Source organism: Chelon labrosus (assembly GCF_963514085.1).
Source record: "Chelon labrosus genome assembly, chromosome: 17".
Lineage (NCBI taxonomy): Eukaryota > Metazoa > Chordata > Actinopteri > Mugiliformes > Mugilidae > Chelon > Chelon labrosus.
This window is the reverse complement of record NC_140350.1, coordinates 7,063,620-7,078,318: the sequence shown is the minus strand read 5'-3', so window position 1 is coordinate 7,078,318 and position 14,699 is coordinate 7,063,620. Positions and strand designations below refer to the sequence as shown.

The following is a 14,699-nucleotide window of genomic DNA, read 5'->3' as shown; positions in this document are numbered from 1 at the left end:
TGCACATTTGTACGCCACATCTGATGAGGGTGAGATTTGACTGGCCAGCTCCCTCTGAGGGTGTAGCACTCAGCAGGGAGTCTGCTTGAAGTGATGGTTTTGTCTCCACAAGCCGTCTTCAGTCTGTTTATCCCATCTGCACAAACAAAAGACAAACGCACTCACTGATTGTGCTCGGCTCATCCTTTTGTAAAGAAGGTGGAGGAGGCATTATCATAGGTAAGTAGTCTATCACTGTCCAAATAGTTAGCCTACTTAGATTAAATTTAGCAAGTGTCAGCCTTTCCAGTCACATTTTATTTGGTTTGAGGACCTCTTGATGTGAAGGACTGCTTTTTACACCGACACGTTTAGTTGTAAACTTTCCACAGACTCACACCATCAGGAAATTCTGCCAAAGAGACAGAATCTCTTCTAGTTCACTCCTCATATATTACCATTAGAATAAGTGGTCCTTGTTTGAAGCTGCTGGATGAGGTGAAACATAAAACCTTTCAGAGTGAAAGTTCATAATCTGCTTAATAACATGAATATCATTCTTCTACTCCACAGGGTCTATTATTGTTCTGTCCTCCTCATCTTCAGACTCTTTCTCCAGCTCGGTCCTGCCTGAGGGGGGCATGGATTACAACTTTCATTCATTCATTCATTCATGCATCCATACACGCATGCACCTATCCATGTATTCATTCATTCAGCAGTTGTAGCAGCTGGTCTGGATGATTAGGTTTGCTGTGTGTCCGTATTAGAAGACTTGTTAAATGAATGAATGAATGAATTTATTCTGATCTTACACGATCAGCTGCCTTCACCCTAACCCTGTAAGAGGCAGTTTCTCTTTGAGTGTGTCTGCATGAGACGGCTGAAGGAGGAGCGTGTTCATTCCTTTCTCAGTCTCTATTCTTGCAGCATCTTCGCTCTATGTTTCATTATTTTTAGCCCCATTTCACATCCTCTCTGCAGCCTCTGACCACTGAGTAGTTTTGCTTCAGTGTTTCACCCAGTGATTCATTCATTCATAACCCTATGCATGTAGAACCAAGGGAACCATGGACAAACGTCATCAGTAAGGGAGGGGGCCCAGATATTCAACAAAATATAATTATAGGATTAGATTTTTGAATCGTTCATTATGTTCTAAATGGTTTAAATAAAACACAAGGTTTCCTTCTAACTGAATGGTGCAGCCTACAGGGTGAGTTTGAACATTTCACGCATTTTAAAACATCATAGCTTCAGTTAACAGATGGATTAAGCTGATGTGGAATATCTTGTGTTATTTCTACCTTTAAATGTAAAGGAATTAATGAGGTAGAACCCTGAGGTGAAAGGTTTAGTCCACTACTGAGAATATTCCTGTGTGCCAGCCCCCTGCCTCCAGGTTGGTCCTCTGAAGGCCACCTTCAGCTACCTGTGGAGCAGTCAGCAGCCCGCATTGATCATTAACTGCATCTGATTTTCCAGAGGAAGCCCCAATCAACACCACCACAGCCTGCCTCACATTCGGCTTCCGCGCACCGGGAGCCCATTGATAGGCCCTTCTCACCGGAGCTCTTATCAGTACAGAGCTTATTAGAAACGAAGCCCGAAGGGGGAGGGGCCACTCTTTCTTTCCTGTTGGGGTATGGTGATAGATAAGTATAAGACCCCCCGCAAGAATGCGATCACATAGGAAAAAACGAGTCGTTGTGTTGCCTTCTCCTGGTCGAGTCAGAGACGCTCCAAAATGCAGCAGCTAATCCTTCCCGTTCTCCTGGCATCCTTATGGACAATCTGTACAGGAGCAGGAGGTAAGTCTGCTCTCATCCATAGCTGCAGAATATATTTATTTTTAGTAGTTTCATTTCTAGTGGCCTTGCATTAATCCTAAATGGAAAAAAAGTGAAAGAAATACGACAATGAACCGAATAATTCTCCTGCAACCTTTTCTGTCTTTGTAGAATTTCAGGCAATCTTTTAGTATCTGTTTGATCTTTCTGGTCGAATCGTTCAGCGGTGTGATATTTGATATTTCACATCTAATTTTGGCATTGGCTCATTTTAAATATCCAAGTTCATGTGAGCTCGAATATGTAATTAATTTTACGACTAAACGCGAGAGAGCTTGAGACCAGCAGGGTGAAGTTGGCTTTTTACCAGTTGTTTTCCAAACGTGATGACCACCACATTTAAATCAAAAAGTTGATATGTTGCAGAATTCCACGAATTTAAGGAGAGAGAGAGAAAAAAAAAATTTAAAAAAGAATCGAAAAGAAAAAGAGAAGCTCCCCAGATGAAAGCGAGGCTGCCCAGAACCTGCCTGCCCTGTCCATCACGCTGATGTGGCACCGGGCATTTGTCCGTGTGTCCGACGGGCTCGTCTGCACCTATTATTTAGACCACTGAGCAGCCCGCTCAAGGGCATGAGGGGCTACAGGGACCCTGCAAGCAGGCAGAGCTGACTGAGCCGAGATTCCTTCAGAGCCTCTGTGCGTCTGTGTCGGATACCCTCTCTCTCTCGCTTTTTCTCTCTCTCTGGTGCACCTGCTCCACGCTGAGCCAATCATAGCCGTTTGCGTCCTTGTTGCCGCAGAGAGACGCGCCGTGCGCCAACGTCTCCAAATTCACAGCGATCGATAGTGAGGCGTTTAATTTCGTGAAATGCACAAAGATCTGGCTCCGGGACTCTAGAGGAGTAAATTAGCAGCGGCTGCTGACTGACTGACTGAAGTTAGTCGGTTCACAAGAGCGCACATGTGGAAGGAGAAGGAAAGCTCCTCTTCCTCGTTTTCTTTTTAACTCCGAGGCCAATTTTTCTGTCTTTAAAATGTGGTCTAATTGAACTGTTTACTAATATCTGACTACTCAATGTGTCCAGTTAAATCTTTCTAGAGGCAACTATAGATTGGTTGTCATTATTATGCGAAGCCTATCAGGGACAGTGTGCGCTTTAATGTAGTCACAGGATCTAATTATTTCACCAATTCTCCCTCCCTGACTTATATTAACATGTTTCCAAGAGTCATTTATTGACCATGTGTATTTCATGTTTGGCCGCTGCGCCTTGTGTTCTCTGAAAAGCAGCAGTCAGTACACTCTCCGATAATTTCACGTCAAGGACCCACAGCCAGGTGCACAGAGCGCCGGCAGTTAGAAGTTTTGTCCCAGGAGTGGAGGACTGGAGACCTGACCGGTACAATGTCTGTTTCCACGAAGCGACAGGAGTGGAGAGAAAAGTCTCCACTGACGCCAAATCTAGAAGCTGGAGAAGCTTCATGGCGCATGAGAGGGTACAAGAGGTGGCACAGAATATTTGTCTCAGTCTCTGCTTTTACCATTTTTTTACGTGTGAAACGCGCTTTACAGCTCACAGTTCGAGCCTGTCTCTAGAAGGGGGCACACAGACCAACGGCGTGAAATGACCCGTCTGTCTGTATTCACGTTTTCAGGTCTGGAGTCCGCGTCGGCATTTATTTTCTTTTCGCTGCCTTTTGTTTCTTTCTTGACAGCTTCCTCAGTTTGCTCCGGCAGATCTCTCCGGCCCATTGAAAGCCACTCGTATTGTTAATTTGCTCTGCGCCACACCGGAGATAAAAGTCGAGCGCTGATTGGTCAGGAATTGTGCGGACCGAAATCTGATTGGTCGGAATGAGCAGCGGCGACTGTGAGCCACTGAAATAGATATTTGATTAATAGAGGAAGCTTAAAGGTTACTGAAGTATTTACTCAAGCAAAACCAGCAATACTAAATCAGAAAACACTCTTTTAGGTAGAAGTAAGGGTTAAAAAAATAATATGTGGTATTTAAAAAGTTTCACAAATAAATATACTCATGTAGATGAATGAACCTATTAACAGGTCATTATTTCTGAGGCATTTCACATCAGTAGCTGCATGTTAAAAAAAAAAATATTAAAGTAACTAGTAACAAAAGCTATCTAATAACTGCAGTGGACTAAAAATGTAGAAGTATAATGTGGCACAAAATGACTCCAGAAAATATACTTAGTTACTTTCAACCAGTGGTTCCAAAGAGGACAGAGAAATGAATAGCCAGACCTTTCATGGGAGCAGTTATGATCCTGTCATGATCTACAAAGGTCATGACAGATGTCTGGTGAGCTTTACTACCACCTTTATATGGGATATACGTCCCGTCTTTTGCTGTACTGAAAAAGAACACATTTGCTGTCAGAACCTGTCGGCAAAATTGAGTCAAGGATTGAAATTACTCATAATCCTTTAATACGCTCAGCTTCCCGGCTGTGAGGACAGAGAGTAATTACAAAGTTGGAAGTTCTTTCTCTTCTGCAGAGCCCACGCTCCACTCACACGCACGTAATCCCCGAGGCAAGATTTAGAAAAACGGAAAATAAATCATGAAAAAATGATGGCCCCACTGAATCTAACCATCTAACCATCCCCCTCCCCAAATGTTTGTCCCTGGCTCTGTTTATTTTCAGTGCCTATTCTCTTGCTGGAGCAGGAGGAAAAGACTTAGCAGCGTGACATAAACAAGCACTGACTTCCTTCACAAACACACGGTGAAGTCCTCACACAATTCTAATAACGGGGCAGGAGATCCTCGCTGGGTTTTTTTTTTTTCAATGGCATGTGTGTTTTCTCATAAATATTTGATTTGTGAGATAGCTGCAGATATTTGTCTCCGAGTCAGGAGGAGAAACATGCAAACCAATTGTGAAATATTAATAAACCCCCAGACGAACATGTGAGAACGGGACCTCGCCGACGCAAAAGATTGGCTCTGTGTATATTCTGATAGCACGGAAAGATAAAGCACAAACATCAGCTTCATTTGTGAATAGGAAGACAGTTCCTGTGTATTAAGTTTTTTTGGTGTGGCAGCGAAAAACCTAATTAGAGAACAATTCACTGTTTGCAGCAAAAAAAAAAAAAAAAAATCAATAAAAGGACACACTTGTAAATATATGTGATGCGGCTGGACTGTTGCCAGCATATATTGCAAAAGGAAACATCACATTCTGCTGGTGTCACACTGAGGTTAACAATTGAGGGAAGTGACCGATCCTAAACCTTGTATTGATAAATTCATTGTCTGTGTTTCAGACTGGTGCTATCAGTCCCAGTTTTCCTGCGATCATCAGTGCAATGGTAAGCTCTTTTAACTTTTTTATTTTTTCAAATGACACTAACATTATACAACATTTTTTTTTTACCTCAACTTGGGAATTGCTAAGGGACACTTACCAGAGGATCTCAACCCACACTCATGGAGTTAACTGGTCAGAAATATAGTCAACAGCCAGTCCCTTATATGCCATACTAAAATATTAAGATCTACTCTTGTGCACACAGCCCACCAATGTAAAGATGCTCAAATTTAAGTTTAGTGCAGTCATCTATTCATTGGATGGTGTCCTGGTGCAGCCTTCTCAACCACTTTAGATGGATTGAACTGACTCAATGTTAAAGTTATGTCAAAAAAAAGTAGTAAAAGCACAAATAGCTGTTTCCAAAATGTTTTTTCAGATTAAATCAATGAATTTTGGAAAGTAGAGTGCAGGACTGGACACTTGGTGATGAATATTGTTTCACCTTATTACTGAAACTGAAGGAGTAATGGATCTGAGACCTGACATGATGTTTTTGAATTAATTGACCTGAATGCGATATATAGATAGAGAACAGTACAGGACCAAAGAGTAATCCTTGCAGTACTCCTGCAGAGAATGTGTCTGGACACTTTAAGCTGCTAAAATAGGAATATTAGGGACCATGAGAAGTGATGTCTCAGTGCTCAAAAAGAAGATGGAAACAGAACGTAATGCAATCAGACCATCTTCTTTAACTCTGTGTTTTCCTTGTTTTAGCCCCTGAAAATTGGAACCATGCAAACAGTGACTGTGCAGGGACACGCCAGTCGCCCATTAACATCGTCACCAGAAAGACACTGAAAGATGAGCGCCTGACACCCTTTCAGTTCAGCAACTACCAGCAGATCTTCAGAGGCACTATCAAAAACAACGGCCACTCCGGTGAGCTGACTGTCAGTAAACATCAAGTAGCCGTCAGCGCTGTGAAGCTGTAGTGTGAGCTCTGTTTGCTTTGTGTGTGTCCACTCCAGTTCAGGTTGGAGTTCCTCATCCTAGTACCATCTCTGGCGGAGGTCTGCCCACCAACTACAAGGCTGTGCAGTTTCACCTGCACTGGGGCAAAAACGGAGGGCCCGGCTCGGAGCACACCATCGACGGGGAGCAGTATCCCATGGAGGTACCTGAGACTTCTTCCTCCACAAAACCTTCACAGCCTGTCTGAAATGACTATGAAGTATAGGCCAAGGCCAGGTCAAGACAGATCCTTCATACTAAAGATGTAGAAAGTCCTTTCCTTAAAAGACTCCCCATTTATTCTGTTGATCATTTTCTTACCAAAATAAATCACACTGCATCTGAAGGAACTGGTAAAATAGTGGCATTTCTTTTCTCTACAGCTGCACATTGTTCACATGAAGCACCATTACACTGATCTGAATACAGCCGTGAGAGACCCAGAGGGGATTGCTGTTCTTGGATTTTTCTACGAGGTATCTCTTTTAAATCAGACTGAGATTTATTTTTGCAGACTACAGTAGAACGCGAAAAAGGAACAGTTCTGATATGCGTTTCTTTACATTTTCAGAAGTCTAACAGTGCAAACCGCAAGTATGACCCCGTCATCAACAGTCTGAAAAGCATCAAAGCTACAAGTAGGCATCGAGGTTCAGTATGACCAACCAAAAACATGGCTGCACAGCTTTGCTTTCTGCTTTAATCCGCGGCCCTTTCTCTTTTCAGACAGCAACACTAGTCTGCCTTCCATTTCCCTCGCTCAGCTGATCCCCTCTGAGCAGAATCTGACCTCCTACTACCGATACAAGGGCTCTCTGACCACCCCAGGGTGCTCTGAGGCTGTCATCTGGACTCTGTTTGAGAACCCCATCCCTTTGAGCATGGATCAGGTGAGAATAACAAAACAGACCGAAGGAATGCACCTGACTGTGTTAAATGTTTTCTTACTGTTTTCACATTTAAAGGTTGATCTGACATTATTGTCATAGACAAGGAAGAAGTAGTATTATTACTTCCCTGTGACTGATGATAGGAATTTATTTTATTTAATTGTAATTTTTCATAAGTTTTCTGTCTCTATAATTTGTCCCTGAAATAACGGATAATTTTACCTCCTTTGGCCATAATCATTTATTTAAAATACATATGAGAAGAAGTACAACTCCCCCAACTAGACACTACTTTTCTGCAGGGGTTGACAATCTGAAATACTGGAAACCACTCCTTCAATCTTACAGCACAGTGTGTTGTAAGCATATCATAGGTTTTAAGGGGTAAATTCTAAATGTGCACCCTTATTGGGAATTTGATTTGTCACATAAATGTAGTAGAATTTATTTCCTTTTGTAGTGTGACGAGAAATAGTAACATAAAAAGAAATGACTGAAGTAAAGAACTCAAGTTACTGTTGTTAGTTGAGATAAAAACTTTGCATTAGCAGCAGATTCACACACCTCAATGAAGTCCTAGAGCCTCACGTTCATAGGAATCTTCTGCTCCTCCAGCTGGCAGCTTTCTCTGAGGTCCAGTTCCATGGAGGAAAGCAGATGGTGGGAAACTTCAGGCCTGTCCAGCCCCTCAATGGCCGACAGGTGTTCCGGTCAGGAGGTGCAGTGATCCTTGCCAGCTCCGTCCTCCTTGTGGCTGCAGTAGCCACGGCGTTGGGACTGTCCCAACTCAACTAGAGTGAGACGCTCTGTGCTGCACTGCGACATCCATGAACACAACAAGTTATGTTTCATCAGCTGAGCCCTGGTTTGCAACGTCTTCACTGCATGTTTGCTAAGATGATGGACCACGTCGTAGTGCAGGCATGTCTCACCTGGTGTTCCTCCCTTATGACACAAATGACAAAGGCGTTCAAGGAATGCCTTACGAAACGTGCTGTAAGGGATCGATCAGCATCCATGCATGCTTAGGGAAGCAGTTGGTCTTATTTCAGCATTAAGAATGTGCCATAAAGCAGGTTACAGAGCACTCAGAGTGACAGCTGGATTCAAACTCAACATTAGATCCTTTAGTCGTGCCCTAATTTTTCACAGCATCAGCCTAAACACCAACACACTTCACACACTTCAGACCTCTTCCACCTTGTCCAATGTCAGGTAAATTTAGTCTCTGCTAATGTCAGACTGAGTTGCCTATGTCAGCCCCATGACAGGACACGTGATGTGTTGGTCTTATTGGGGCATGTGAACGGCATGGAGTTATTAATAGCAGAACTGAGTCATAAAAACAAGCTCCATTTCAAAGCCAGCGGTCAAAAGAGTCAGCAGTTTGGCTTTTCTTTTAAAGTGCGGGCGCACACAGCGCTACTATCAGGTGAACCCTCTCACAGCAGTTGGTTTGGCACAGGACCCAAGGGTGAGGGGTGTATGGTCTCACCTTTTATTCCATGAAGAACAACTGCATGCTGTTCTGAGAGCAGAGCTGCAGCCTCTTTCCCCCTAGAATCAGAGGAAGCAGGAAAACAACGAAGATGCAGAGACGCTAACGCTGACAGTGTGTCAGAAAGTGAGAGGAGGCAGCTTGGTTTTAGAGGGAAGAGAGGGAGCATCACTTTTGAGGAACTGACCAACATGTATTTTCATACCAGTGTCTTTTTTTTCATGCATCTCAAACATGAATCGCATGCATCTGCATGTCTCGATGTTCCAGATGTTTAGTATGAGCTAAACGCTCGCAGATGCCGGAGTGAAGCTGCGCACACAAAACCATGCTTGCCAAATTCACACACACACACACCTCAGTCACTCCGTTTTCCAGTTTTGACCCATGAAGTTCAGTGAGCTTATCTGTGAGAGCATGTGACCATGTTCATGGCTTGTATTACAGGCTCTCGGATGCGCCGAATGTTATCGACTGTGAATTACACCCCAGCTGAGTTCTCGCTCATTTATTCAGGAGGACTTGTTATGTATTCTAGTGAGAGGTCTGTGCAATTTTCCAGCAAGATTTATTGTGATGATCGAGCAAGGAATCTGTGTATTTTCCATTGTTTCATCAGGTGATATATATCTTTGCTGTGAATATATATACTGAATGTGTATACTGATATGAGATGCACAGTTATTGTTATTTATGTATTGCAAAGTTTATAGGTTTACGTATGATGTTCAAGTGTATGAGACTGTCAGGTTGTAATGCTTGAAAGTGTCGTAAATAATATGGAGAATGTGTTAAACTGAACAATAAACTACTTCCATGCCTTTTTAACGACAGCGTCTTCTGCTCACGCGGGCACAGTTTAAGCTGGCGATCAAAAGAGTGTTTAGCCTCTGTGACAGTCCTGCCCCCTCATCTCTGCACTGTGAAAACTGATATCAGAACGCACTGTGTTGGCTCTGTTGCTGGTCTCCTGGCTCTGACACACAGACAAGCCTCTCAGTTTGCTTCGTTTTGTCAGGAGAGTCAGAGACCGCTCAAAGTTCCCAATCCTTTAATCCTTTTCTAATTGACTTGTTCTTGATGTTATAGAGGCGTTTTTTGGGCACAGTTCACGTTACACAATGAACAAGAGATTGTTGCATTCAGCTGGCTCTCGAAGATGCCAGACGTACACAAACACACTGAAAACTCACAGCACATATACACTTTCCTCGTCTCTTTGGAGGCAGTTTGCAGGTGCATTAAAAAATCAAAAGGCTTATTGTGACAGGCAGGCTTCAGAAGACAGCTGCCTCGCACATAGGCATGCGTGGAGGCTGAGGGAGCATGCACAATGGCTTGAATTGAAGCCCCCTGTTCATTCCCTGTCCCACTCTTCTGCTCATTCAGTTAAGGATCAGTTAAGGACTGTGGATCAAGGGGAGGATGCTTCAGTGGACACTTGCAGTCTTCCAGCCAGCAAGACCGCGCCCATTAAGCCAGTCTGACTTCTACATCTCGACTAATGCCCTGCATCTCTGGGGTCTGTGGGACAAAGGGCACCATTTTCCCTAGGAGAAACCAGAGGCATCCTCATATTGAATGTGACCCACCCTTTGACACGCAGAGCAGCCCATCAGATAGCCAGCTGCAGCTAAAGGTCAGTGAGCCAGTCTTTGTCCATGTGGTCCGGAGAAAAACAAACAGTGTCACCTTTATTGCCTCTCCTCTGCTCTCCTTCTTCCTGCTCCTCAGTGTTGATCAGCGTGTTGACTGATTCTGCGCTGTGCGTGTCTCTCCATCAAGCTGTCACCAAGGAATATCTGTAACCCAATCAACTTGATTCTAATCCAAATGATACACCCCCTAACCTAGTTATTGTGCAGTCAGTGATATAACTCCTGGAGGTGTCTGCCAGCTATAGCGGTCTTGATGTAACATTAGCCAGCGGTGGAAAATAAATCCAGGTAAAGGGGCAGCATCCAGCCAGCATCAGAGGCCTTCCCTGATCTTGTTTTATGGGGATAAAGATCTGGAGGAAGCGATCAAAATGAGCCAAACATTAATTTCTTTTAAATTAAACTCGGAGGAGAATGATGCTTTGTCTTTCAGAGTTTAGCACACAATGGCTTTCATTCTAGAAAAATGATACTAATACAGCAAGCGACTATTAACTGCTAACATCTTTTTTTTAGAGCCCACTTATTACAGAGCAGACATTGTTATATCTGTTAGCATACATGTCCCATCAGTGGGAATGATATCCTGTCATTTATACCGAGCAGTTGACCTCTGTTTACATGCAGCACGTGATAAATGAGGAGAAAGAATGTAAAGGTTCATAAAGCCTTTTGATCTCACAGAGTAGACCAGTCAGTGGGTTCAAAAAGCCTCTCAAAATACTTCATTCTCCCTTTCAACGACACTTGCTCTTCTATTGCATTGAAGGTCGTGGTCAAAATTAAGACACGTCAAAACCTGGGATGTCTTTATCTGATCCTGATGTGCACTCTGATCTCTGAAGAGGTGACGAGATCAGCTGCTGCCGAGGTGGCTCAGTGCACCCAGTGTCAGACTCATGAAAGTGGAGTCAGTAAAGCAGACAGACCTGGCTCTGAGGCCGCTCTGCCAGAGTCAGCCTAAGCGATAGGTTAACCACTGTAATCCCTTTTAGGAGCAGCAGCTTTGGGAAAGTGATATGGATTAGTCTGGTCCACTGTAGACAGCAGTTCACAGAGGGATAAGAGAGGTGGACACATAACAAAGGAAAGTCAGAAAAATGTACCTGTGCCATCAGGGGATCACTATTCAGTAACTGTAGCTCAAACACAGACAAATAAGTGTGTCCTAATATTCAGTGTGCAGACTGTGCAGCTTGCAGATTTTAGGAGGTATGGACTGGGTCTGCCCCCCAGCCTAAAACGGGTAGTTGCAGGTGCACATGCCAGGTCTGCAAAGAGAAGCAGGCAGTACTCAAATGACCTAGTTTTTTGGAAACTGCATTTGGAAGCACTTTTCCGAAAGAAAGTATGAATAAGGTTAACAAATACTATTTCAAGAGACACTGATAAACCATATCATTGTGACCATCCTTGCAAAATATGATCTTGGTAATTTGTGTGCTGAGTCATGAATTCTACCAGACCTGTGAAGGTGCCTTGTGTGACCTGAAACCAAGTTGTTAGCAGCAGGTCCATCCAGGCTACGTGAACATTAATATGGTCCTTTTAAAACAAAAGGACCATATTAATGTTCACCTTTTAAAAGGAAAAAAAATTGCCAGACTTTGCTTCAGAAAACATCCACTTATGTACACTGGGCATGATCGTGTGAGAGAAGTTGCAGAGAAGTTGTTGCTTAAGCTGGGGACTCACTACACAACTTTCACAGTCTTTACAGATTTTGAAAAGACTAGGAGTACACACTAACAGACTGGCTTCAGCACATTTTTGTGACGACTGAAAGCCTGCATGATTTGTCAAGCCAGCTAAAACCAGCTGAACACATCAAACTCTCAGAAGGGTGACAGCTGTGGTATGTACTGCAACCAACATTATATAGGCACTTGTGCTCCTGCCACAACTCAATTAATCTCTCCTCCATTTCTGTGGTCCATGTTCCCTTTGTTGCCACTCCTCCGCTCTCGCTGTTCACCATCATTGTTTGGATATTTCCACTACTTCCCATCATCTTCAGATGCAAAGGCTCACAAAATTCCAACATGTTTGATTCACTGCAACTGAGGTCAGGTTGGTCTGTTCCCCTCACACGCTAACAGATTTTTGTGCCAACTACCCATGCCGACCGACAACAAGGTGGATTGAGCATGAAGCAAAAACATAAATTCAGGTTACTGACATACGTGGAAATGGGAATAAATGATCCCAACAGGATAAAATCACAAAATCATGAATTTGCATCAAGACATGCAACTATGTGACTGGCTCTGTCAGTCCAGCCTAACCCCAACATTTTTAAAATGAGGTCAGAAGTGGATATCTGGCATTTTCAGATAAACGTTTTTGAACTGTTTTAAAAAATGTTTCAGTCCAGCAAGCTGTGAGTTAAAGCTTGTGTGGATCAACATGTTCCAGCACATCCCCAACATCAGTGTTGTGCCTGAACGCGTTCATTGAACGATAGTTCATGAACTCGTTCATATTTTGGGCGAACATGAACTGAACGTACTGTATTACTGCCTGATGAACGTTACTGTGAACTCGTTCATTCTGGTGTCTGTGAACGGCACGCTCTCTCAGTTATAGGGTGCCAGATTTCTATAGAGCCTTCCAGGCGAAACCCCGGCTAAAACACACCGTAAACAGGCCTTAATATGTAGCGGAATAAACACCCAATCTGGCAACGCCAGCCACCAGTGTCGTAGCCTAGCGCCGCATGCGTCATCAAAACAAAATGCAGCGTGGAAGCCACAGCAGCATGGAGGCGACAAAGTATGATCACTTAAGTCAGTTTTATGACAAGGTGGTCGGTGAGGATGATGGGAGCAATCTTACATTTATGTGCAAACTGTGCCCGCCGGCTTTCAGAAAGAAAATCCGCACGTCAGTAACATCCACAGCAAATCTAAAACGGCATATTGAACTAAAGCACACGGCTAGCCTCTCAAGGTATGCGCAAGCAACTAAAAAAACAAAAGACAGTCAGGACAAATCCTCATCCTCGACCCAAATTCCAGTAACAGCGTACAGTAGTGGGTCCATTGTCATCTCCCAGCCGCAGCTGGACAACCTGCCAGATTCCAGTATTCCTTTTTACTGTAGGCTACTGAGTAAAGGATTCCAGTATTCCTTTTTACTGTAGGCTACTGAAATGGAATTTGAAATGGAAATTTATTAAAATAAAAAAAAAACATTTGTCTGTGGTTCTATATGGGCTATGGCAATAATTGAGCAATATATGGAAAAAAAGAACTGAACTAGTTCATTTTTTGGAACTGTGAACTTAGTTCAAAATTTTGAATTATGAACTATAAAATGAACTAGTTCATTTTAAAATTTGTGAACTGAGGTTTGAACTAGTTCACGTAGAAAGTGAACTTTCCCAACACTGCCCAACATCCTGTCGCTGCTACATGGTTTGTGAACCTATCTTTTAACTGTATAGTTAACATGGGAGTGGTAGCAGAGAAAAATAAAAAAGAAATAAACTCGAGGGACAGAATTTCTGTTTGTGGAGACACTCATATACTGATCATGAAAAAGTTCCTCACTGTATTCACATATTTCTTCACTGACAGATTTCTTATCATACACTATTGATAGTGACATGGCAGTGTGACCTCGAGTTCACTTACGGCCTCTGGTTTCTGTATAACTGTTTATGTTTGAATATTGATTAGATTGTACAACACAATATGAATAAGATGTGATTCATTCTGTGTGCCTACAAGGGTGTGCAGCATTGAAAGGCAGCTGGTTTCCCCCTCCTGCTCCTTCAGTAAACCCTGATTACTGAGAAGGTTACGTTCAGCCCACAGACGTGACAAAGATATGGCAGGTTTACTTTAAGTAAGTGCTATCATTCCTGGAGAATAGCAGCTGGATGAATAGAAATCAAAATGTATGCACAAAGTTTACTAGAAGGACGCTGACGTCATGGAGGTTTGTTGCAAAAGACACTCCGAGGTGACCTGAGCGCTGACTTGGACTGAGGAGGCGTCAGACCTCAGGAAGAAGGCTAGGGCTAGGGTGAAAGACAGACAAAAGTAACGCAAGCACCAGCACTTACAAGAGCTGGAGGCCAACACTGGTTCTATTTTGGACAACAATGTTATTTGGATGCATTGTTCTCAGGGCACAGGGCGGTGCATGGGCTGAGGGGTCTTGTAAAAAGTGAAAATTGACGTGAGGCTTTAAGCTGACCCTACATTCTTGGGTCAACCTGATTTATGGCAGGTTTTTTTCCTGAAAGCCTGCTGAAACATCAGGATTGTGATCATGTACTGATCACCACAGATGATGTATTTTCAATGATTACATGTATCCATTGTTTTCAGTGTTTCTTATTACATAATTTGGAGAATTATTAAAATTAAAACGGAAAAAATAAAAAATAAATCGACAAAGCTTAGCACACTGGCTGCCTCCCCACAACCACACATACAGTATGTGACAATTCACACGTTCTGTGTTGTGCCTCTGTATGGCTAAATATAATTCATCCTCCCGTCTTCTACTGGTGCTACAATTTTGGGTCTGGCTGCCGGCGGCACACCCTGTTCGCTCAGACGCCGTGAGGAAGCGG

At 43.2% G+C, this 14,699-nt stretch overlaps 1 protein-coding gene across 1 annotated transcript; it reads left to right on the top strand.

Annotated features, from left to right (window-relative positions):
• Positions 1–1,506: 1,506 nt before the first annotated feature.
• On the top strand, positions 1,507–9,539 carry ca4a (carbonic anhydrase IV a). The gene is given in 9 exon segments (XM_084564543.1): positions 1,507–1,718; positions 1,721–1,790; positions 5,068–5,112; positions 5,832–5,996; positions 6,086–6,231; positions 6,452–6,544; positions 6,640–6,706; positions 6,795–6,958; positions 7,574–9,539. Coding segments are annotated over 9 exon segments (990 nt in total). The 5' UTR covers positions 1,507–1,658; the 3' UTR covers positions 7,754–9,539.
• The last annotated feature ends 5,160 nt before the right edge of the window (positions 9,540–14,699 follow it).